At 47.3% G+C, this 24,927-nt stretch overlaps 1 protein-coding gene across 1 annotated transcript in view; it reads left to right on the top strand.

Moving 5' to 3' along the window:
* LOC142803729 (uncharacterized) overlaps nt 1-23,887 on the top strand; it is a 42,090-nt gene extending 18,203 nt beyond the window's left edge. Inside the window, exons 2-5 of the mRNA XM_075889484.1 lie at nt 3,593-3,860; nt 15,432-15,673; nt 18,644-18,756; nt 23,513-23,887. Of these exons, the coding sequence (XP_075745599.1) occupies nt 3,593-3,860; nt 15,432-15,673; nt 18,644-18,756; nt 23,513-23,637 (748 nt within the window). The 3' untranslated portion in view covers nt 23,638-23,887. The remainder of the gene's footprint in view (nt 1-3,592; nt 3,861-15,431; nt 15,674-18,643; nt 18,757-23,512) is intronic.
* The last annotated feature ends 1,040 nt before the right edge of the window (nt 23,888-24,927 follow it).

Genomic DNA, 24,927 nt, shown 5'->3' with positions numbered 1-24,927 from the left:
GTGAGTTTGAGTGAGTTCAGAGCCTGAATGAGTCTGGGTGGGTAATATTTTCGTGAGTCTTGAGTCCGAGTGAGTCCGGTTGAAGAAAATGTTCGTGAGTGTGAGTCCGAGTGAGTTCAGCTTGGGTGATATTTGGTGAGTCCCAGTGAGTCCAATGCACAATATATATTTCGCAAGTGAGTTTGAGCGAGTTCCATTTTCTTTTCCCGACGAAAGGTCCTATTTAGTCATCTTCAGCATTACTATCAGTCACTTGTCTAGATTCCCGTTTATACTCACGTCTACTAAAAGCAGTGTCGTTCATACACCGTTTCAATATTTGTTGATCAGAGGCGCGAATTCATATAAAGGTGCCTTGACCCCCCAACTTTTTAGGGCATGTTTTTAATAACTATATATTATGCTGTTATCTCTTCCAAGAAAAATGGCCTTGTTTGCAAGCACTCAGAACTCGTTGTCGAAGATGCTATGTCAAACGCCGCCAAGAAGAGCACCAATTTCGTGAGATATTGGTGTTGATACTATGGTCGAAGAAGCCAATTTGAGACTAACAGGCTCCTGAGTCGACTCACTCGGACTCAGATTGCGTCGTGAGTCTGAGTCTGAGTGAGTCCGGGGGAGTAATGTTTTGGTGAGTTTGAGTCAGTATGAGTCCGGATAAAGAAAAGTTCTCTCAATGTGAATCCGAGTGAGTCCGGCTCAGGAAAATTTTCATGAGTCTGAGTCCAAGTGAGTTCACAGCTCAAAACATACACCATGAGTGAATCAGAGTAAACTCCACAAGTTCTGACGACCTATGCTAGCAACTCCACTTTCAAATTCATCTTCTACGACGCAAAATTATTTTCGTGTGATTGAAATTGCTTGTGCATTCAAGACCAAAAGAGGAGGACCAAAGGTAACATTACAAAAGGTCGTCGGTAATATCTTTCATCATCAGGTGTTATGTTTTTTGTTTTTATTTAGTTCGAGAGATATTTGTGAATGTTAACGTTGTCCAACATAGATGTCGGAAACTGCGTGTATACTTTAACGTCAACGTTTAAAGCCAGTGTCGTAGAAAATGCGGTGTCGGCGTTGGCAGCGTTCTCCGTGAGAGAAAAATCCCGATGGATACAAAGAATAAAAATCGGAGTTGGAGCCGCGATTACACCGAAACGCTTTGTCGCTTGGAAGTGGGGTGCTCCACCATACAGCAACAATGACTCTTCACATTAAACATGAGCTGAACGTGATAGCTGTAGCACATTAAGCAGGATGCTGCGACGTTAGCTGTACTATCTAATTGGTCGTTAACGAAGATACACGATGAAAACATAAGCTAACAAGGCTAACTTAAACGCAACGTCATAGCAAAGGACGTCACGATGTCTTAGCAAAACCAGTGTGTTTATCAAGGTGCGCTATTTTGGAGCCTTCGGACGCGAGCTCAGAGAACGAAGCCCGTGGTCATATTGCACCGAGAGAACCAGCGACCCTCAGTGTAAATCTCCTTGTCTCGCCTTTGCTCGCGCTCATTGTGGCAGTCCGACACTTGCCTTGAGCGACGCTCAAGCGGTCGAGCTATGCTTGACTGGGGATAGACACTGCCGACGAAAACACTGCCGACGAAAACACTGCCGACGAAGGTGGTTTATCGCCCCGCCGCGGTGGTCTAGTGGCTAAGGTACTCGGCTGCTGACCCGCAGGTCGCGGGTTTGAATCCCGGCTGCGGCGGCTGCATTTCCAATGGAGGCGGAAATGTTGTAGGCCCGTGTGCTTAGATTTGGGTACACGTTAAAGAACCCCAGGTGGTCGCAATTTCCGGAGCCCTCCACTACGGCGTCTCTCAAAACCATATGGTGGTTTTAGGTCGTTAAACCCCAAATATCAATCAATCAAGGTGGTTTGTCACCTGAGTTTGCGCGCCGTGAAGGACACGTGCGCGCGTGCACTGTTCATTCTGTCCGAAACACAGCTAGGCAGCAATAGTCACTATTCGACGCACCACAGATGCAATCCGATAGCTCTGCGCGTGCGCAGAAGCAAGAACAGCAGTATTGCGACGAAAGAGCGCGCCATGGATATTTTCAGTTACGATTACAGGAGCGGCGCCAATCGAGACGTTGCATTGGGAGCTTATAGACAGCAAAATTACACCACGTTTACAGGAGTTCGTTGCTGGCCTTACTATTTATAAGATTTCAATTTGTTGCCATTGCATTCATTGCTTCATCCTTGCTACGGAACTGCATATCTTAGTGTGGTTCGACAGAACATGTACGAGAATCGTCCGTCACGGTGGTGTAGTGCTTAGGGTGCTCGACTGCGGTCTTGGAGGTCGGGGGTTTGATCCCGGCCATGACGGTCGCATTTCGATGGAGGTGAAATGGCAGAGCTCCGTTTACTGAGCGATTTCATTGCACAATAAAAAAACACCAGATATCCGAAACTTGCGAAACCTCCACTATAGGATGTCCCTCACCTTACTGGTTGGTTGGATTCTGACGTATACATATACGCGCAGCATTCCACTCACAGTGATCGGCATATCTTTCCGTTGTTTCTTGTCTTCCATTTCCCTGGCTGCGTATTCTGGATCTGCTCGTCGCTGCGGTTTTCTCGCGATGCGGTGCTTCTTTTTCGGTAGCAAGTGCTCTCTTTGTGCGTCCCACGGCTGTGCCTGATCGAGCGGCGGAAGCGCAGCGGAACTCAGTCCCGGTGCCCGAGTCCGTCGCTAAGCGTGGCTTGGCGGAAGCTCTTTCGTGGTTGTCGCTACTGCGCATGCGTTGCTTGGCATGACGTCTCGAGGTTATGCCAGGGGGTTTAAGCAACTCTGGAATCCTTGTTATCCATGGCAACAGTGCCGATTGCTTTTGGAGAAACGTAATTTTTACGGTTTGCCGAATCGGTATCGCTGTTAAAAGCGGTTCTTTATCACACTTGGACTGTGTTGAAAGTGGTTCTTTATCACACTTCAACTGTATGCGATTTGCTAAACTGATACATTTTTTTTCTTCTTGCTATTGCAATAAACATCAATACGAACTCAGCTGGAAACGTGGGGCTAATTTATTGATTGATATGTGGGAATTAACGTCCCAAAATCTCCATATGATTACGAGAGACCTAGTGGAAGGCTCCGGAAATTTCGACCACCTGGGGTTATTTAACGTGAACCAAAATCTGAGCACACGGGCCTACAACATTTCCGCCTTCATCTGAAATGCAGCCGCACCAGCCGGGATTCGAACCCGCGACCTGCGGGTCAGCAGCCGAGTACCTTAGCCACTAGACCACCGCGGCGGGGCGAAAACGTGGGACTATGACTAATGTAGCTCATTATTAAATAAAGGTACCTCGCCATAATAAGTAGGGCATAACCAAAAGGACAGGAAGTTTGGTAGTTTAGATGTCTCGGAATTTCTCAATTTTTCTGGCTTATAAATAACACACAGATACTATCGTACGCACGAGCATATAGCTGAACCCCCTTCCACCCTTCCGAAAATTTTATGGCTACGCACCTGATAAGAACGGAAGTAGATACGTAGATTTCTGTCGAATGTTTGCGCTTCAAAAAATCTGAATGCACACTCGCCTTTTTTCGCAGACGTAGCCCATTCAACGACTTCGCAGCGCAGGGCTACTACGGGGATGGCGTCTCACCCAGTCAGGACCAGTTTCTGGTGAATGTGCAGTACTACGACAATGCGGCGCCCGCCGCCTACTACGACTACGGTGCTGCTGCGGCACCCATGATGATGTCACAGCAGCCTATGCAGTCACCCACGGTCATGATGGCGGCACCGATGGCGGGAGACATGAGACCCATGCGGAGCGGCACCGTCATCTCGTCCACTGAACGCGAGTACTTTGAGGTGAGGGGAACCTACCTACCTACCTACCTACCTACCTACCTACCTACCTACCTACCTACCTGCCTACCTACCTACCTACCTACCTACCTACCTACCTACCTACCTACCTACCTACATACATACATACCTACCTACCTATCTTATTATTATTATTATTATTATTATTATTATTATTATTATTATTATTATTATTATTATTATTATTATTATTATTATTATTATTCGCAAAGGCATTTGGTCAACGCTTCATCGTGAATATTTGTCGCATCTTAGCACATTACTTCTTCAACAATGCCAGCATCGCCAGTACCTGCCAAGCGTCTCGAAATGGGTTCCTAATGGAGAAATGGCGTTCACGTAGCACATTCAATGTTATAGGACTGGTGCCTATTTCGACATGAATTAAAGCTGCTCTTACGTCGCTTATCATTAGGGCAAATTTTAAAAAGACGCGTACGTAAACTGCGAAAAATTCAAATTAAGTATAGTAAGCCCCAGTAACGAAACGTTGAAGTAGCTGATTCGCCGATTCGTATAAATAATGAACACTTGCTTGATAGGTTACAGCCTGTTTACAACAGCTTTATATGTATCAAGATAGAGCTATGCACGAGCGAAGAAGGCGGACACACAAGGCAAAGAGGACACAGTACGAGCGCTGTCGAACAACTCAAGAAGTTTATAGAAACTGATAATGACCTCAACGCAAACCAACACCGTGTATACGCAAGAGTTTTAGGTTACGTGAAAGACGGTCTTAAGCGAGCGTACTTCGCAATTTAGCAAACAAACATGCACTTCAAATATGCAGTCAATGCCCTCCGTTTTGATGAACGCTTCAGCGATTTTACGAGCCCTTTTGTTTTCGTGCTTCAAAACAATGATCTACTTCACAATGATCTGCATGCTTCAACCAATGATCGAACTGCTTGCCATTTTTCGTGTGATCCTTGTGGGAATTGAGGCCGGCCCGCTGCCTTTGCGCGGGCTTTGCCGCCTCTTTCTCCGTTCTCATGTCTGGTCACGTCTCCCATCCTCCGCTATCTGCCACGCTGGGGGAGCGGAGTGACGTTTAACCCCCTCACCTGGTAGCGGATGTTGACTATAGCGCCACGCGCGGAGTCTCCCGAGAGATTTTCGCGCGCTGCGTCGGAAGCGGGAGAGACCTCTCCGGGGACGACATTGGGTAAGCACGCTTTTCATTTCCGTCCGTCAGCCCCCTGCGGGGCTCGTTCGGACTTCACCAACAGCGCCTTGCGCCCGCGGCAAATGCTTACCTTATGCCCCCCCCCCCCCCCTTCCGAACGCTAGGCTTGAAGGGTGGTACGGTGTCCTAATGCGTGGCCTAGCTACGCCGACCCGTCTCCCTCCGAAGCCAACGCGAGCGCCTTTGCCCTCGCTCGAGCGACCGGGCCTTGGTCCCGGTGTCTCCGCAGATCACCTTTACCGCGGAGACGTGCTCGTGGCACCCTGTGTAGTACTTTTATGCCTGTGGCATGGGTAAGCCTATTTGCTTTCCCGCCGCGCCTTTGCAACGGGCTGTACTGCGTTTGGTGTTGCCACAATAGTGTTGCGACTTTGAGCAGTATCGTGTTCTCGCCACGGCGACGGTTAACGCGTGCCCTGTGGCTCGCTAAGACCGAACCCACGCTAGTGGTCGTACTCCTTCGGGATACGTGTACACTACATCCTCCAGTTTGTTGCTATCGCGTTCTTTGCTTCACTTTTGAGACAAAGCTGTGACGTTTTTTTTTTGTTTCAATAAACTTCAGTTCTTAGACAGCGGTCGTACTGCGTCCTTCTCGTCTTGCGTTTCCATCTTGTACAAGAGTGCCAGATGGGTGTGTTTCCACTTAACTAGAACAGCCCGAATGAAATAAAAAGAAGAAAGAAAGAAATGAAAAGAAAGAAAGAAAGAAGGAAATAAAGAAAGAAAGAAAGAAAGAAAGAAAGAAAGAAAGAAAGAAAGAAAGAAAGAAAGAGAGAAAGAAACAGGAAGAAACCCCTCTTCCACGATTTGAAACCATCGGTCCGTAACTGTCAGTCAACACGATTATCGAGCTTTCGTGAATTGGAATACAGGATTTCTGCAGAGCCCGCAAGAAGGGTCGGAGAAAATTTCCCGCTCTGGACGCGAGTTCTGCAGAAGCCCTTCTCTCTCAAATATGGGATAGCGCACGTACAATAGAATTAGATTATTTATTTATTTTATTTATAGATACTGAGATCTTTCTTCACGATCTCTTATGCGTTTGCCTAAGACAACTTGCAGGCGAAGACCATCTTCCTTTTCGTCTCGGTCAATGTATGGATCTTTACCTGGCTCCCTCCGTAGGCCTTCGGCATGTAACGGTGTTTTGCATTGACTCCGTGATTGGCACACCCTAGTGCAAGTGCCATTGTCGTGTCATGACGCGATCATGAGACGGCAGGTTAGGTGACGTCATGATGTCGACGCACATTACGGCGATGTGTGATCTCATGGTGACGTCGTCAAGTGATCGTGATCTTTTGCGTCAATTGTGTTGACACCAATTGTCAATTTTCACGTTTCGTGAGCCCTCCAAGGCTTTAGCCATAAAAAGTGCGCCGGCTGCAAGTCGATGTGTGCGCTTGCGGTTGCAGACGAACAACTGTACAACCTCGTGCCTGTAAAGCGTGCTTTGCCTGTTTAGCGACAGTGCATTGCAACAAAGCAAAATTGTAGAAACCAACTATTTTTAAAGCACACGCATTAAACTATTTTAGAGCCTTACTAAACGAACTGATTCCAGAAAAGGCTTCTGTAAAAGAAAACGTTCTATGCATTTATGCACCGCACGTTGGGGTCGTTTGTCTGAATGATATAGAATAGACTTTCGTGAAACGGATCAGCGCAATGCACGGGCGAACACTGACAAGTGAGCGGAGACTGAGATGACGTCAAGGCACTGTTCTTCTTTCTTTCATGCATCCGTGCCGTAATATGCTGATATAATGAACTTAGCAGCCCCACAGTACGTTATTAAAACTCCGACAACAATGCCTATAAAAATTTTGAAATGAACGCGGGCACTTTGCACTAAGCCGTGCAAGCTTGGCTTTTGTGACGAAGATGGCAGTAAATCGCGCAACGCATGCTTCGGACATGCCCTTTTGTTAAGAATAAAGAACAGGGTCACATTGGTCGCTAAAATTGGGGTTTATATAAATTCGAATTGTCAAAAATTTCGCCGGCAACTGTTAATCTGATTTTTTTAAGTATATCCGAGCACGTGAAGGCCTATTCATTATCATATTCAGAGTTTTCATGTAAAGATCCCACATTATTATTATTATTATTATTATTATTATTATTATTATTATTATTATTATTATTATTATTATTATTATTATTATTATTATTATTATTATTATTATTATTATTATTATTATTATTATTATTATTATTTCTTATAAAAGGTTTGTCTGCGATAGCGGTGTGGGCATGCTATCAAGTATCTTTCCCGGCATTCTTGTATAAAGCTTTTTTTTTTGCACAAAATGATTTCGTGCTGGGGTTCACCACGGTTCTAATGACGTATTTCTGTCACGGATATGACGTTGAAAAATATGCGGATACAGATGATAGAGGAATACTAGTAGAAAAACCTCCGCCACCGGGAGTCGAACTTAACGGCTCCTCGCTCCTGAGCGCTCATCGCGAAACCACTCGGCCACACGGGACACATTCTTCGGCACAATAACGGCGAGCTATTTATATACACTATTTGTCGTTGGTGGTACTCGGAGCTCGTGGGCTTCAGTGTGTTTGCGTCATCACTAGCTAGACGGCGCGACGGGCTCGAAGGGCGTGCTTTAAAGATCGTCGCCCCGCGCAAAGCGATACACGCACGCTTATCTCTAGATGGCAGCGGTTTGTCTGTTTCGTGCCCTCACCGCAAGTTAGAGCACTAAGGCCATGTCACCTACTGCAGCGGCATCTTTTGCGAAAGGAGTGAACCGCTCACACAAAGAAGCTTTAACTGCAACAGTTTTAAAGACTTCAACGCCAAAATTTTGGTCTGTCTGTGTCTGTATGTTTGCCCGTTTGTCCGCCGTAAAAATAGCCCCAACGGCACCAAACGATACCCCAAGCGGCCAACCCCATCCGCAGCGCCCACAAATATTGCTCAAGTTTCAGCGTTCATACTTGTGCGATTGTCAAATCATAAGCAATTATTGCGCATATCTGAGGCACTATAAGAACACGTAGATATTTTTTACGTGTGTCTTTATACTAGAGAACGTACACATAAGTAGTTCTAAGGACCGTAGCGTTTATCACGCTGCGCTGACAGTGCCACGCGATGCTCAAAAAGGCAAGTGTTTAAACGTTTTGCAAAGAAGACACGGTGGTGGCACCTGTCCGTCGCTTCGTGTTCTACACCTTGTCGCCTCCGAGACAGCCGCGCATCTTTCTCCGTGGGCGCGCACGCCTTCCTCCGTTTTTGAAGATAACTGCCAGATGGCGCTCGTGTCTAACGTGCCTCGATGCGCTCGTTCGCCTTCGCTGCACGGATCAAGACTCTGCAACGCAGCGCCTCCAGAATACAATTCACCAACTTTCTCGCGCAGAACATCAAATAAACGTTTTGTTCACTCTCTCCACACGCAAGACTATCGTCTTTCGACGACATTTACTGTGAAGCATGCAGATACGGGGCCAATTTTTTTTAGTTCGAGCTCATGCCGTATATACTTGTGCATTCGTTTTGTGCATTCTCCTTTGTGCTTGAGCAGCGCGCTTCGAAGGTCGAACAGTGACCGTTGTCGCGCTCGTGCTGCGTATGTTCTTTCCGGTTGTCCCTTTTGATTGAGCGGGGCGTTGCATGTTTGGAGCTGCTTTTTATTCTTCACGTGACATTACAACTTGTTGCTATAGCATTCATTCCTTGGCTCTTGTGGCTAAACAATGCACAGCAAACACTCCGCTACTTCTGTTAAAGCACGTTTCCCTTCCGTCTTATACCGATTCCTATGACACATGGATTCGCCATGTTTTCTATATGCGTTTCACGCATGTAGCTGTTTAAATTTTTTGTAGCACCACCATTGTAGACGGCTGCAAAATTGAGCGTATACGCGAATCCCCAAATGCGAATGCACAACACTATAGGGAATACACTCGCGAAGTATGCTTTCTGAACTTAACTACAATTAAATTTCCAAAAGTAGTGAGATTACATATTGCGATGCACCTCATTTAATCTTATATCTGCGTTACAGAGATGCTGTGGGTTCTGCACTGTGCTATCGATGTAGTAAAGGGTGACCTTTGCTAAAAGTATACCACTAAACTTTCAGTGCTAAAGGTATACCGTACTAGAAGTGACCTTTAGATCACCTTTAGTAAGGTATATGGCTACTACTTACCATAGTGACTTAGAGACTACCGTGTTGGGCGGCGATCTCTAAGCCATTACGCTGGGTCACCTCTATGGCAAGAATATTATTCCCGCTCACGGCAGTTTTATTTCTATGGCGGTAAAATAAAAACGATTAAGGCCGCTTTGTAATAAAGGTTCTAAGCATGAAGGATGTGCAAAGTTGGCCAGTCTCCTTTGTTTCTCTTCCGTTTTCTCGTTATTTTCTTTGTTCTCTTTCGTTTACCTGTATTTTTTTTACAGTTTATTTTTTGATATTGCTATTTTTTCTCTCTTTCTTTCTATTTCTCGCTTGCTTCAGCTTTTTGTACATTGCCCATTGTATCATATATTTACTGTACATGATGTCTCATTCCGAAATATGCAACCTTGTACTTTTTATATGCCCCGCCGCTCTGGTCTAGAGGCTAAGGTACTCGGCTGCTGACCCGCAGGTCGCGGGATCGAATCCCGGCTGAGGCGACTGCATTTACAATGGAGGCGGAAATGTTGTAGGCCCGTGTGCTCAGATTTGGGTGCACGTTAAAGAACCCCAGGTGCTCAAAATTTCCGGAGCCCTCCACTACGGCGTCTCTCAATCATATGGTGGTTTTGGGACATTAAACCCCACGTATCAATCAAATAAATCAACTTTTTACATGCCGTAACGGAGTTGAAATTATTGTAGTGAAGAAGAGGAGCTTCAGCGGCATTTCTCGGCACCTCAGGGGCATCGCCATCAGCATAAGCTAGTGCTTGCTGCGCTTGGCCGGACGCTGCTGACTGCTTCGCTTTCTGCGTTCTGCTCTGCAAATAAACCCCGTTACAAGTGGTGGAGTCTGCTGGGTTTCGATCACCCTGGAGCTTCGGAATCGCTTTTTACCAACCATTATGCCTACCGACGCAAGCGCCGCTCCAACTCCTCCACTGGCACCGCCTACTGTTCTCTGCGCCGGTTCTCTGCGTCTGCGAGATCCCCCTGTTTTCTCAGGCACAGAAGACAAAGACGTTAACAAATGGGACGACGCCGCAAAGTTGGCCTACGTCTCCTTCTACCTGTTGGACGTGGCCAAGCTGTGGTTTATAAACCACGAAGCGGAACTCCCTACATGGTCGGTCTTCAAAACGAGCCTCACACAAGTTTTCGGACGGCCTGAGGTACGCAAACGCCGTGCCGAACAACGCTTACATACTCGGTCCCAGCAGCTTCGTGAGAATTTCACAAGCTATATTGAGGACGTTCTGGACCTTTGCAAGCGAGTCAACGAGTCGATGTCCAAAGAGCTTAAGATCAAGCACATCATGAAGGGCATTGAGGACGACACTTTCCAAATGTTGCTTTCTAAGAGTCCTCGCGCTGTCCTAGAACTGACCGAGTCAGGCCAGAGTTTTGACGAGTTGCGCGGGCAACGTCTTTCCACCCGACGTCTCTCGGTGCTCGACGACTCTTTGTCCAGCCTTTCCACCCTTGGCATAGGAGAAGACCATGCCCCTCTTCTCTCCAAGATCCAAGAGTTCATCGGCGCTGAGGTCGCTCGTCAGCTCTCTTTGATGTCCTGCGTACCCGATCAACCACGCAGATTGACGTCTATACTCCGCGACTACATTCAAGACCAGGTCGCACAAGTTCTTCCTCCCGCCCGTGAACCGCCCCCAGTCGCCGCACCTCTCACGTACGCCGAGGCCGTTGCTCGACCTCGACAGCCTTCGTTCCAGCCAGCGCCTATGTATTCGCCGCCGCCCTTTTCGCCGCCGACCTATTCACCGCCGCCTATGCCGATACCACCTCGGCCGCAGTTTTCTGCCCCCTAGCCGCAAGTCGGAGTCTACTCCGACCAATGGCGGACCTACGACAACCGTCCCATATGTTTTGCTTGTGGCGGTGTTGGCCACGTGGCACGTTATTGTCGTCGTCGCTAGGCTGCTCAGAACATTCGACGAATGCCATCTTTCGACCCTCAGTTTTCTTCTACGCCTTCAAGCCCTCCTTCCTCTTCCTTTTCTTCTGATCGTCCACACGGCCCGACCCGCCGCTCCCCATCTCCACGTCGACGTTCGCTTTCCCCTATGCGTCGCCGTTCCGGACCCACCGACCAGGAAAACTAACGGCCGCAGTTCCCGAGGCACGAACTGCGTCCCCGTCGCCATGCACAAGTCCTCGCCCCTGTCCGGCTAACGTCATAGAAGTGTCAGTCGATGGTATCGTCGTCATGGCACTTGTCGACACCGGAGCCGCTCTATTCGTCCTTTCCATCAACCTGTGCCGCAAACTCCGCAAAGTTCTGACGCCATTATCTGGTCTCTCTCTTAGAACGGCTAACGCACAAAGTGTGACACCTCTCGCAGCCTGTACCACACGAGTCGTCATCGAAGGGATTGTGTATATCGTCGAATTCGTAGAGCTGCCCTCGTGTTCCCATGACATGATACTCAGCTGGGACTTCCTTGAGAATAATAATGCTGTCATTGACTGCTGTCGCGCTGAACTTGAGCTATCTGCACTTCCTGATGTTGACGCTGTCGAAGCCTCCGTGCCGTGTTATAAACTGTTTGTTTCCGATGACATCACCGTACCACCGCGCTCTTCTCTGCTGGTGACTGTGTCGTGTGACGCTATTTTCGACGGTGATGTTTTATTTACGCCCTCTGCCCTGTTCATTCAACACAAATGTTCTCCACTGCCCGTTGCTCTCCTTACTCTCCACCATGGCGTCATGAAGACGCTCGTGTACAATACGCTAGAAGGGCCTTTACCTTTATTCTATGGTGAATGTCTCGGTCACGTGCATCCGATCGACGCCCGTCACATTTTTGACGCTCCATCTAGTTTACTTTCTACGGACCTCAGCGCACTAATTTCTGACTCTTTTGTTGACCAGTCACTCCTTGACGCTTTCCACCGCTCCATCGATGTCGCAACGTCTTCTTCAGAACGAAGCCAGTTAGTGAACCTGCTGCAAAAGTTTCGTACTTCTTTTGACAGCCACGCTTCTGGCCTCAGTCGCACATCGAACATATCTCACAAGATTGACACAGGAAGCCATACTCCTCTATGGCAGCGCCCCTACCGAGTCTCAGCGTCGGAGCGCCGTGTTATTGACGACCAGGTTGCTGACATGCTCCAGCGGGGTATTGTACGACATTCTAACAGTCCCTGGGCGTCACCGGTCGTTCTTGTTAAGAAGAAGGACGGCTCCATTCGGTTCTGTGTGGACTATCGACGTTTAAACAAGATCACCCGTAAGGACGTTTACCCGTTACCGCGAATAGAGGACGCCCTTGACTGTTTGCAGGGAGCAGAATACTTCTCTTCGCTGGATTTACGGTCTGGATACTGGCAAGTTCCTATGGAAGCATCTGACCGACCGAAAACACCATTTGTCACACCTGATGGATTATACGAATTTACCGTTATGCCTTTCGGCCTTTGTAGCACTCCAGCCACTTTTGAAAGAATGATGGACACTATTTTACGAGGCCTCAAGTGGAACACATGTTTATGCTACCTCGATGACGTAGTTGTCTTTTCCACCGATTCCGACACCCATTTAAATCGTCTTGAGTACGTCCTCACACGTCTCACCGACGCGGGCCTTCAACTCAACCTCAAGAAGTGTCGTTTTGGTGCCCGGCAGCTCACCATTCTTGGCCACGTCGTATCGCGGGACGGCATACTTCCCGACCCCGCCAAGCTTCGAGCAGTCGCCAATTTTCCGAAGCCAAAGCACTTGAAGGAACTTAGAAGTTTTGTCGGCTTGTCGTCATACTTCCGACGCTTTATTAGAAATTTTGCTTCCGCATGTGCGCCCCTTACGGACCTTCTCAGCGGCGACGAGGGCCTTTACACCTGGTCACCAGCATGCAACGATGCATTCACCAAATTACGCCACCTGCTGACTTCACCACCCATCCTCCGCCACTACGATCCTGCCGCTCCCACGGAGGTTCATACTGATGCCAGCGGTGTGGGACTTGGCGCTGTGCTCGCGCAACGAAAGGCAGGGTTTGATGAATATGTCGTCGCCTACGCAAGCCGAACTTTGACGAAAGCTGAGGCTAACTACTCCGTGACCTAGAAAGAGTGTATAGCTATTATTTGGGCCCTTGGAAAATTTAGCCCCTACCTGTATGGTCACGCATTCGACGTCATCACTGACCACCACGCCCTTTGTTGGCTATCCACACTTAAAGACCCTTCCGAACGACTTGCTCGCTGGGCGCTCAAACTTCAGGAATACGACATCCGCGTTATTTACAGATCCGGTCGTAAGCACACGGACGCCGACGCCCTTTCTCGCTCACTCATATCGGATGAAGGTGTTTGCCTCTCTTCCCTCGAGCCTGCACTTGCGTCATCCGCTTTGCGCAACATGACGGTGGAACAACGAAAGGATCCCTGGATCAGTGGCCTCATAAGCATTCTTTCTGATCCTCTCACTTCTTCGCCGTCTCGCGCTCTCCGCCGCCAGGCTAGCAACTTTTGCCTAAGCGATGATCTTCTTTATCGACGCCACTACCTTTCTGACGGCCGCAAGTGTCTCCTTGTGATACCCCGCCATCTTCGAGCTGCTATCTGCGAAGCTTTTCACGCAGACCCACAGTGCGCCCACGCAGGCCTCTTCAAGACATACGCTAGGCTTCGACTCAGATTTTATTGGCGTGGCATGTATAACTACGTGCGGAAATTCATTCGCTCGTGTGCTCAGTGCCAACGACAAAAGTTACCTCCCGGGCAAGTCTACCCGTCACAACCTCTTCCTTGTCCTAGTCGACCTTTTGATCGCGTCGGCATTGACATTTACGGACCACTACCATCAGCTCTAGCTGGTAATCACTGGATTATTGTTGCGATAGACCATCTGACACGCTATGCCGAAACAGCCGCGCTGCCAACTGCCACAGCCCGTGACGTTGGAACGTTTCTGTTGCAACGTTTCATTCTGCGTCATGGTGCCCCTCGCGAGCTCTCAAGTGACAGAGGCCGTGCCTTCCTTTCTGACGCCTTGAAGGCATTACTCAACGAATGCCGAATCGTGCACCGCACAAGTACAGCGTACCACCCTCAAACGAATGACATGACGGAGCGCTTCAACCGTACTCTTGGCAATATGCTGTCGATGTACGTCGCCTCTGATCATTCAAATTGGGACCAAGTTCTCCCGTTCGTCACCTACGCGTATAATACTGCCGTACAAGCTACTACTGGGTTTTCGCCATACTTTCTTCTATACGGACGAGAACCTTCAAATACAGTAGACACTATTCTTCCATATAAACCTTATGAGTCCGAAAGTACAACTCTGTCCGAAGCTGCCCGACATGCTGAAGAATGCCGCCAGCTTGCCCGCTCTTTTTCTACCGAGGATCAGTGGCAGCAGCAATCCCGCCAGACTGGGGACCGTTCGGCTCCAAACTTTCCACCTGGTTCATTGGTATGGCTTCGGGCACCTGCTACCGCACCTGGCCGCTCCGCAAAACTTCTTCCCAAATACATCGGGCCATACCGCGTTGTAGAGCAAACGTCACTCGTCAACTATATCGTGGAGCCCATCATCCCATCCACAGACCTACGCTACCGCAGCCGCGACACTGTCCACGTCTCTCGTCTCAAGCCATATTATGACCCATTAGTCGTTTCTTCTCCCTAATCCGCCAGGATGGCGTCTTTTTGTGCGGAGGGCAATTGTAGTGAAGAAGAGGAGCTTCAGCGGCATTTCTCGGCGCCTCAGGGGCATCGCCATCAGCATAAGCTCGTGCTTGCTGCGCTTGGCCAGACACTGCTGACTGCTTCGCTTTCTGCGTTCTGCTCTGCAAATAAACCCCGTTACATTATATATGTATTGTAAAATATTTAGAAATAAATATTTTCTTCAATATTTATTTTATAACTAACATTATATTTCATTGTTTTTTTTATTCCTTAAAGACATATGCTCAGTGACCAGAAAAAAGGTTAACGTTGTGTTCTAGGTTTTCTTCCGGCAGAACCCTATGTGGACATTACAGGCCTAACGCACTACACTGATCTTCAATAATAATGAGAACTAACGCGACAAAAAGTTATCGATAACATTTCGTCAAACAAAATAAAAACGAGCCCTTAAATTTCCACTTCTTTGCATTGAGCTGTTTCACTTCTGCCGTTTCATCCGGTTCATTTTAAATCAATGCACCCCGTCTCCCGCAGGTCGAGGAGCGGCGAGAGAAGAAGCGGAGTTCCAAGGGAGCGGTGGGCGTCGTTGGCGGCGGGGGCGCCATGGCGGCCTCTTCGGAGCGCCTAGTCGGGGGCGGAGCCGCAGTTCCTGCCGCGGCTGGACTCATCGGTGGCGCCGGCCTTGTGGGCGCCGTGCCGCTGCTCGACGTCAGCGACCAGGAACTGTCGTCCATCGAGAGAGACATGCGAAAGATGTACCACGACCGGTACCCCAGGTGAGAAACTGGTCACGTCGCCAATAAGCCACGCCTTACGCTTCTCGTCAACACTTTGGTTCATCGACAACCCCTTTATGTAGGCTGCCCAGCGCTCCGATTGACACTTTTCAAAATGCGTGCCTGAGAAGCGAATAGGCAGAATACGCACGCAACATTGCCGTGCCTCTCACCACCCGGCCATGAGCGAAGGAGTTCAAAACAGCAGTCCTTGCGCTTTCAAAGAACGCCAAATCCAGTTTCAGTGGTCTTAGACAGGCGCCGTTGCTTTCGTTTTTTTTATGCGGGTCACTCAGATTCCAGATGTGTGCTATTAAAAATGAAATAGGAATGTGTTACCCTTCCCCTCCCCTCCTGTCAAATTGCCTACCCGTAAAAATTTCTTGGGCTTTTTTTTTTTTTTGAAGCTCTGCCGTCGTGGTATAGCCTATATGGCTGCCGAAGTATTGTTCTAGGAGTGGTGGAATAGATCCTAGTCATAAGGCGACCGGATATTGATGAAGGCGAAAGAGATAACAAACCTCTGTTATGAGCATACGTCGCGCTGTTTCTAGATTGGTGGCATCATTCCATGTAGCCGTGACCCAAGGCGGCACGGCCATCTTTTTTGCCCGTTTGATCGGGCTGCGCTTATTATTTGGTTATGGGTCTGTAACTATAGGCCTCTCACTACTTTTCGGTGAGTGCTTGAGTATCTACGAAGTGGCCACGGCAGGGTGGAAGAAAAAGGGCACGCGCCACACCACCAAGCCATGCCAGCAAAACCCCCCTGAAGGCGCACCAGCGCATACCCTCGGCCATCGCACTGATGCAAACACGGGTTTGTTCCCTCAAGACAGAATCCCGCGGACGTCTAGGTTTTATGGCAGTAGCGTAACCCTGCAGAATTTGAGGCAGGGCGTAGGCGTGATTAACTACGCTTCCTGCGTACGCTTGTATGTGCGGGTGTACATACACACATAAAAAGTTGAAATACTTCAAAACGGAGGAGGGGTAGGGGGTAAGGGTTAAAATAAACCCCTATCCTGACTGCGCCAATGATCTAAGTTTCCAGATTGATTGATTTGTGTGGTTTAGCGTTCCAAAACTATCTACGGTATCAAGTTTTTGTGTACGCCTTCTTGCAAACTGGCATATAATCTGGAACACCAAGGTTTGCACAGGTATAAGTTTTGAGAGCGTGTTATTAGGTCTACGGCGAAAAAAAAAGAATAAAGAAAAACCATCGGTCGTCTTAGTTAATCTACCATCACGTGCTACAGCTAACCACAATGTCATAGAGTAGCCTTCGCACGGTAAACATTTCAGTTGAAGAAATATTGACTGAACGCCTCAGCATCCCACCGAAGGGCATGAACAGACCATACTTGTCACGCTGTAGCAAATGTACACATTAGGGGAGATCGGCGAAGCGAACCGTGTATCTACGTGTATCTCAGGTGTGCATCAGTGTCCGTCTGCTTCAATAATACAGTCGGGTACAACTCCAGAAGTCAGTAGCGAAAGTGGTTGCGCACAAGCCTGAACCAATGGGCGTGCACTTCATGCTGACGTCATAAGCCGGACAGCCATTCCCCAGCTTTGGAGAACATTGCCGAGCACTGGGGCTATTTGTTTAGTCGCGGAGGCGGTGACTTGCGAGCTTTGGTCATCTGGATGGGACCTCTTCTGACTTTGTACCCGACTGTAGTTCTAGACGCGTTCGTCGAACAGCTGATGAGATCGGAAAACCAGCCGCGGGGCCACGCCTCGAAGTAGCACCTTCCTAGTACATCATTGAGTGATAGACGAAAGTGAACTTGAATCTGAGAGTTCACTAACCTTAATTTAAGTCTAGACGTCTATAATAACAGCAGAAGGAAATCTAGACAATCGCAAAATAGAAAATCGGCTGTTTGCACTGCCTAAAGGCCCGCAGGTCACGGGATCGAGTCCCGGCCAATGCGGCCGCAATTTCGATGGAGGCGAAAATACTTAACGCCCACATGCTTAGATTTAGGTGCACGTTCAAGAACATCAGATGGTCAAAACTTCCGGAGCCCTTCACTGCAACGTCTCTCGTCATATGGTGATTTTGGGACGCTAAACCCCAGATGTAATTAATCATGAAATGAAACAGTACCTAAAGAGAAACTTAAGTTAAGACTATTTATAGTTAACGGAAGTATACAATCCAGTGCTGCTATCTATGATTTGGTGCGCGCCGTCAGACGTACCAGAATTCGTAGTGTAACGTACTGAACTCTTCCTTAATTCATATATATGTTATCCTATGGGGATGGAAGCCTTGGGTTCTTCAACACTAGTTAAAAAGTGAGGAGGAAAGAAAGATAGATCGGTAATATCTCTTAGCCCTGCTTTTTTATGTTAATTTGTTGATGTTGCTGTACGTAGTTATTTTCCAGACGAAGCGGAAGTACTTCATGAATGCTTCGAAGAGCGCATGCTTATTTAGTAAGCTGTTTATTTTTCGTAGATAGCGCGTTTTGTTATTATATCTGGAATTATAGTTTATAGATTGTTCATCCCCAAAGAGTTGACAACATAAGCTTTTGACAATATGAGCTTATGTGACGGCACGAATTCTTTATAAGGTAATAGCCAGCGTTTTAACTTAAATTCAGGCCGCGGTAGCTTAGCGACTATTCTGTTTCCTCACTAAGCAAGAGGGCGCAGGCTCGACTGAAGGCTGCGCGGCGATATTTTGATTGGATCGAAACGCAAAAAATAAAATACCCATGTGTTTAGGTTTACGTGCAAGTTGAAAAAACTTGGTAGTCAGACTTTATCTGTAGTCGTCGAATACGGCGTGCTTCCATATAATACCATGATCTTTGCACGTAAACTCAGGGAAATTTATTTATTTATTTATTTATTTATTTATTTATTTATTTATTTATTTATTTACGGCCTAATTAATACCATTGCCGTGCAGAGTCTTAGCAGTTGACCCTGAATAACACTTCGCAGTGAGGAGACAACGCTGACGCTGTTTCCGGAACGGTCCCTCATCATCATCCTAGTCATCATTTTCATCTTCGTCGTCATCATCGTCGTCTTGGCAGTCACGGGAAGCGGAACCAGTGAGTTGACTCCGTATTTCAGTCCACGTACTCTACGTATTTCGTGCCTACGGGGCATTCAAACCCTTCGTTATCATTAAAGATAATGTGTACACATGTGTACCTAATATGTACAGTTAGGTGTGTACAAATAGTGTGTACAGTTATGTAACACTAGGAGGCCTAATCTTACCCAGGAGGCACCACGTGCTCGTATGGAGGGCAATGTGCCGGGGAGTTGGCTTGTCGACAGTTGTGGTGCCACTTGAGACCCCATCGTAGTTTTTAACGCGATTGCATCAAGGGCTCATTTCGCAGCAATTCCGTCTGTGTTGGCAGTGGCGGCACCGTTGGCTAAGCGCGAAAAATCAGTCTTCCGGGAGTGAAAACTCGAGATACATGCAAATATTTTTTGTTTAATTTTGGTTTCAAGTGGGACAGGGGATAAGAAACTGCAACCCTTCTCTCGGTAGCGGGACGTGTTAATAAGCTCGGCCGCCACGCATATACATTCCCTGTCACACAAGCAGCGAAATATTCAACTGTATTCTTTACCGTTAATGATACACACATCTTGGGGGTGCGTGGCAGAAGCTTGATTGTAACTCCGCGAGATGATATAAAGGGCCCTAAAGCACGCTCACCTCACCATGTTTCGTCACAATGTATAAAATTCAGAGGGGTGGGGGGCAAGTAGTGGCAATGTGCCCCCTCCTCTCTAAAGCCTGTGTCAGCATCCTTGCTTCCCTCCCTTTATTTCCCGTCGTCTAACACCTGTCACTGATTAGGTCGAATTAGTGGGATCACTGCGAGCACAAATGACAGGTACTTAATCTGTGATGAGCTTCTTATGATAGTAATAGCTAAAAACGAGTCGTGACCCCAACCCTTCTCTCCTGTTTTACTTCAAGCATCCCTCTCCCACCTCCCAATATGAGTGACTGGATACGCCCCGGCCGTCCCGCCGCATAGATGGATATGAAAGGAGGAAAAGGGCGCCCACACTTCGGCTTTTCTTGAGGCACGATTTACGAGTCCACAGAGAAGCGAAGCTAGGTTAGCGATTAGAAAAGCGATCGACCCTTTCACTGTTTACAAACACAGGCCCTTGATGACATCTGGTTTTCTACACCGCTGTGCCTAATTAGCATCGGTGGGTAAGAAGAGCGTTAGAAAATAGCCCGCTGATTTTCTACACTTTCTTTGTCTCATTTGACAAAATAAATTCAAGTAACCGTTCTTTCGAGCTACACGAAAGCTTTAGGAGATTCCCTTGAACATTACACACGTTCTTTTTATCTTTAAAAATCTAATAGGAGACTTTCCTTACCCTTGAAAAACGTGAAAACGTCCTTTCAGTTTCGACTGTGGGAGCTGTTAAATCAGGTTACCGGAAGTTTTGTTGGGGCACAACGCTTGCAATCTTGAAACCGTTTTACGAACGCTATCCTAACGCAATCACGTTCGGCTCTTGAAAGCGAAGCTCAAGTGTCCTCTAAGCTTTCCGCCATCCTCCATGGTACGAACAGGCGCGCTCAATTTAAGTTGCCACACGGCTGTGGTGGAAGTGATTTCTAGACTACTCAATGACACAGGCTAACGCTAAACTGGTTCAGAAAGTGCCGCCCACTAAAGGTGCTTGATAGACCATTTTTCGAAATTGCAAAGCTAACTTTTCTGCTATGCAGTTTCTACTGATGGCAGCTAGACACTTTCAGCAAACAGCATGTTCAAGCGCGTATTGCTTACGCTGTGACGTGGAAAATGTAGACTCGACACTCTTGATACGAACAAGCACAGCAGACAAGCCCCAGCTAGGACCGCGTCTCCGCTTGAAGCACGACAGGTGCCTCCATTACTTGGGCAAATATGCAGGGCAAGAAAAGCTTACTTGCCGAATATGAAAAGGGTCCACTGGCCAATTGTTGTCTATGTTGGCACCGCTTCGCAATTTTGGCGCCAGTTTGATAATGAAAAACTTTTTTTTTTTGACAATACGGTTTCTGCGCAAGTGGGTGAAGTCCTTAGTCCAGGACTCCACTGGACTTTTCAGCTTTGCCGGGCTTCGTCGAACAGAGCCAGCTAGCTCTCACCCGATCCTCGCTAGCAAGCCAGGTCTTCCACTGCCTTGTCCGACACGTTGACCCCAAAACAGGCGAATTCATGTTTTGGCGCTGCGATTCACATTCCCACTTAATGTGGGCGGGAATTGGCCGTTATCCACACCTCGGAAAGCTGCGCGGTTACACTGTGGGATTTATGCGGGGTTTTCATTGTAAGTGAGGATACGTGTTAGTTTGTACTCGACGTCAGTCTCGCGCCTGTTCTTCGCTAAGATCTGGATGGGGATAACTATTATTGTCCTCCTCCTCCTTGGTTTCCGAGGATGTCGCGTGGAGTAGTTGCGGATTTCTCGAATGAGTATGTCGGTGCTTTAGTTGCCCTCAAGTCCCGCATGCGCGGGGCTCTAAAGTATTGCATTCGGGTTTATGAGTTGTCGCTCTAGGATTCTCATTACCATCCTTTTGATCAACGAAGCCCGAAACACGCGACAAGCGGATTAAGGGTCGCTAACAACATGGGCCGTGTCTTTTCTGTTCTGCGCACCTTATCATCTTAGCAACCACCACCGTTTTGGCCATACTGGGTTACGGGGCTACGGTTCGCACGGACAAAATGTTGCCACTCGTATGGGCCGTGACTGTGCACGCTCACACCGACACACATGTAGGAACCACTTCAAGGTCGTGACGTCACGCGGTCGTATCGGCGATGAAGTCTCGGTGCAGAATCTTAAAAAAAATAACTTGAAATTTGAAAAAACTGAAATTCGTTTCGACATAGGTATAGAAAACATACAAAAAGAACAAGGTTGGTGGAATATAAGCTGCGTGTAGGCAGCTTGACTGGTCTCGCATCCCCTTACTATGACAGAAGCGACACAACAAGAACTCCCACTTCTTGCAATAAATATTAAGATAGAAACACATTTTGAAGAAACACAGAAAAGGTTCACTATTCATAACATAAGTTGAACTAATCCATTTTTCAATGCGAAGCATTTCATAGCGAACTTCGGCGACTTTGAGCGTATCTATCTATCTATCTATCTATCTATCTATCTATCTATCTATCTATCTATCTATCTATCTATCTATCTATCCATCTATCTAGCCGCCTACGACTTCTAGCTCTCCTGGCCATTTCGATAACGGTGTCGATACCAAACATGGTATGGTATCACATGGCTGTATGAAGAACATATTTGACTAGTCATAACATGAAAATCACGACATGTATGTCATGAATGTCATGATTTAAATTTCAAGGTCTTGCAGCTCTTGCGGTGGTTTCTTTCACATGGCACGCTGCATAACCTGTATGGTATGGCATGATTGCATGGCGAACACAAGCGACAGACCCTAACATGAAAATCATGACATGTGTGTCGTTTAACAACATGACTACATGCCACGCTCATGATGCTTTCGCGGCCGTTTCGCTAGCGTCACATATATCAAATTTGATATTACGGTATGTGACTGGTGTAACCATGATAACAATGAGATGCGTGTCATGTCACAGCATGACTACATGCCACGCTCATGATGCACTGGCAGCCGTTTCGCTGGCTTCACTTATAACCAATTCGGTATTAAGGGACGTGAATGGATGAGGAAGATATGATACCGGTGCCAAAATGATAAACATGAGATGCGTGTCATGTGAGAACATGACTACATGCCACAGTCAAGGCGCCAATACAATTCGACATGACGCGGTGCGCGTGCTCGCCGGCGTTCATTTCGTCACGCCATGCCACGACAGGCGCCAGTCCTGCCATATACTCACAGGCACGCACCACGCTGCGTTGCTTTGACGCATGCGCGTTTCAACGCGTCCGGCGTCACTCCATCACGAAAAGAGGGAGACGCAGTGTGTCCATAAAGTATGTGTTGTCTGGGCAACGCATCCGCATAGAGTAATATTACTCCATGGAATCGGCTCCAAATGCAGCATGTCGCATTTTGCGCTGGTTGCCATCGGGCCGCGCCGACGGACGCTGGTTGCGCCTGGCGTCAGACTATAGAGTGCTCGCGTTTTGCTAACGTAGCGTCGCTGTGCCCAACGTGCATGTGCGTCAACGCTACATTGGAGTATATTGGGCCCTTCATGATGCGCTCGCGGCCGTTTTGCTAGCTCCGCATATGCTAAATTTGGTGTTACATGACGTCAATAGATGACGAAATATATGACTGGTGCAAACATCATAATCCTGACACGCGTGTCATGTAAGAACATGACAATATACCACGCTCATGGCGTGCTCGCGTTCGTTTCGCTAGCTCCACACATAACAAATTTGGTATCACGTGACGTGAATAGATGACGAAGGTAAACGACACATCTAAAGATGATAATCATGACATAAAAGTCATGTACGGCATCATTTACCTACACCTCGTAGCGTTGGGCTGATTTTAAAGTGGCATATCAACTTTTTCTCATTCACGCTGCGCATATCATTGATTCTCACTTTACGTGGGATCTGCCAATTTTACAAACATAATCTATGCTTTCATCACGTAATTTATATTTATATTTGAAACTCGGAACTCCTTTTGTAACAATCAACCATTCACCTCGAGGTTAGCGAAATTATTTATTCAAATAAAAAAATGCTTTGTACTACGAAGCTTCTTCAGTGTTCTATTGTTACTTTTACGTAGGATGCGTCGATCACCGACTAATTTCCTCGCTTTCTTTTTTCTTGCAGACAAATTGGCATCGATGGGCACGGGTGGAGGAATCGTCTCGCCTGGCTACCCAGGCACAGTACCATTTCTAAATTTTTCCGAACCCGTTGAGGTGCTGACTTCGAGCACCAAAAAGATTGAATAAACTCGGCTTCCATAGCACAAAACACGGTTATAAAGTGCACTTCATGACGCAATGATGGCCTGTCGACGCCCCCACGCTGTATAAACTTTGCAGACGGGTTTCGATATTGCCATTTTGGGCCGTTAAACTTGCCGTGTTGCATCTTGAACGACAATGAACAGTGGTATACAGAATATGTGGAAAGTGGTTGTGTTGGAGCATTCAACGTTTCCTGGCCTTACCAATTCACATCTAGGTACAAAAAAATTAAGAAAACGTTTGCTTAACAGCCCAAGATGACGGCGCTAATATGCCTTAAAATTGTCGATCACATATCGGGAACCGGTAGAAGTGTCAATCGCGTCACCTTCTTTTTTTCTTTGGCCAGAGCCGGAAGAGAATTAGTGTTGGAACTTGGTGAATGCTCGGTGAAAAAGAAATGTTATACTGATGCGACTTTCACATACTTCGCGGCGTTTATAAAAAAAGAGTGAAATGTACGGGCGCGTCTTCGGCTAACGTAGGACGCTAAAAACATGTAGTACGTATACTGTGGCACAGCTTGTGGGCTGTAAAATCGCGTTTTCACATTCACTGGGAGCCTGCGAAACATTTGATATTTCAGCCGTTACGCTTTTTAGGCCAATATTTGCACTAAAAAAATTCTATCTTGTGTAAAAAAGAGCTCGGGCCATTATATAGAAGTAGTACAAACTATCGCAAACAAGGTAACGAACGAAAAGGAATCTTTCGCGAAATAGGCTTCGACGTTCGTATTTACAAAGCGCAATATTGTCGGGAAAACGAAGTTTTTTCGAACGGATGGTCGCTATAACCAAGGAATAAATGCAGGCTTTCGCAGTCCCACCCAGAAAATATTTGCATGGACGTGTTTAGTAGTGTTCAACGATTTCAAGTACTTCGCACTCAACTATGGGAGAGCAGTGAGCCGTCCTGATAATGGCAATAAAGCCTACGAATTCACGCTTAAGTCACACAACTTTGTGCAACGGTACCCGTTCAATCGCAACTGCTCATTTCTGTGACGTCAAGGACCGTTTAAGTATTTCACGTACGTCATTTTCCCCACTATGACACATCTTTATGTCACTGGTTTTGATCCTGGCGCATTTCGTGAAATATGCCGACACTGTTGCTCGAGTAAATGTAATATTTCAAGTGGAGACGAAGATCTTTTAATTCCTTATGTGTGCAGCGTTCTTACATTAGTGAAAGAATACTTATGGTTACGGTGAAAATCACCCAGCACTATATTCTTGCACAGATGTGCTGGTATAGAACTGCGGCACG

The sequence above is a fragment of the Rhipicephalus microplus genome, chromosome 3, assembly GCF_043290135.1.
Source record: "Rhipicephalus microplus isolate Deutch F79 chromosome 3, USDA_Rmic, whole genome shotgun sequence".
NCBI classification, from domain to species: Eukaryota; Metazoa; Arthropoda; class Arachnida; order Ixodida; family Ixodidae; genus Rhipicephalus; species Rhipicephalus microplus.
The sequence above is the reverse complement of the archived record's forward strand: the minus strand, read 5'-3'. Positions and strand labels throughout refer to the sequence as shown.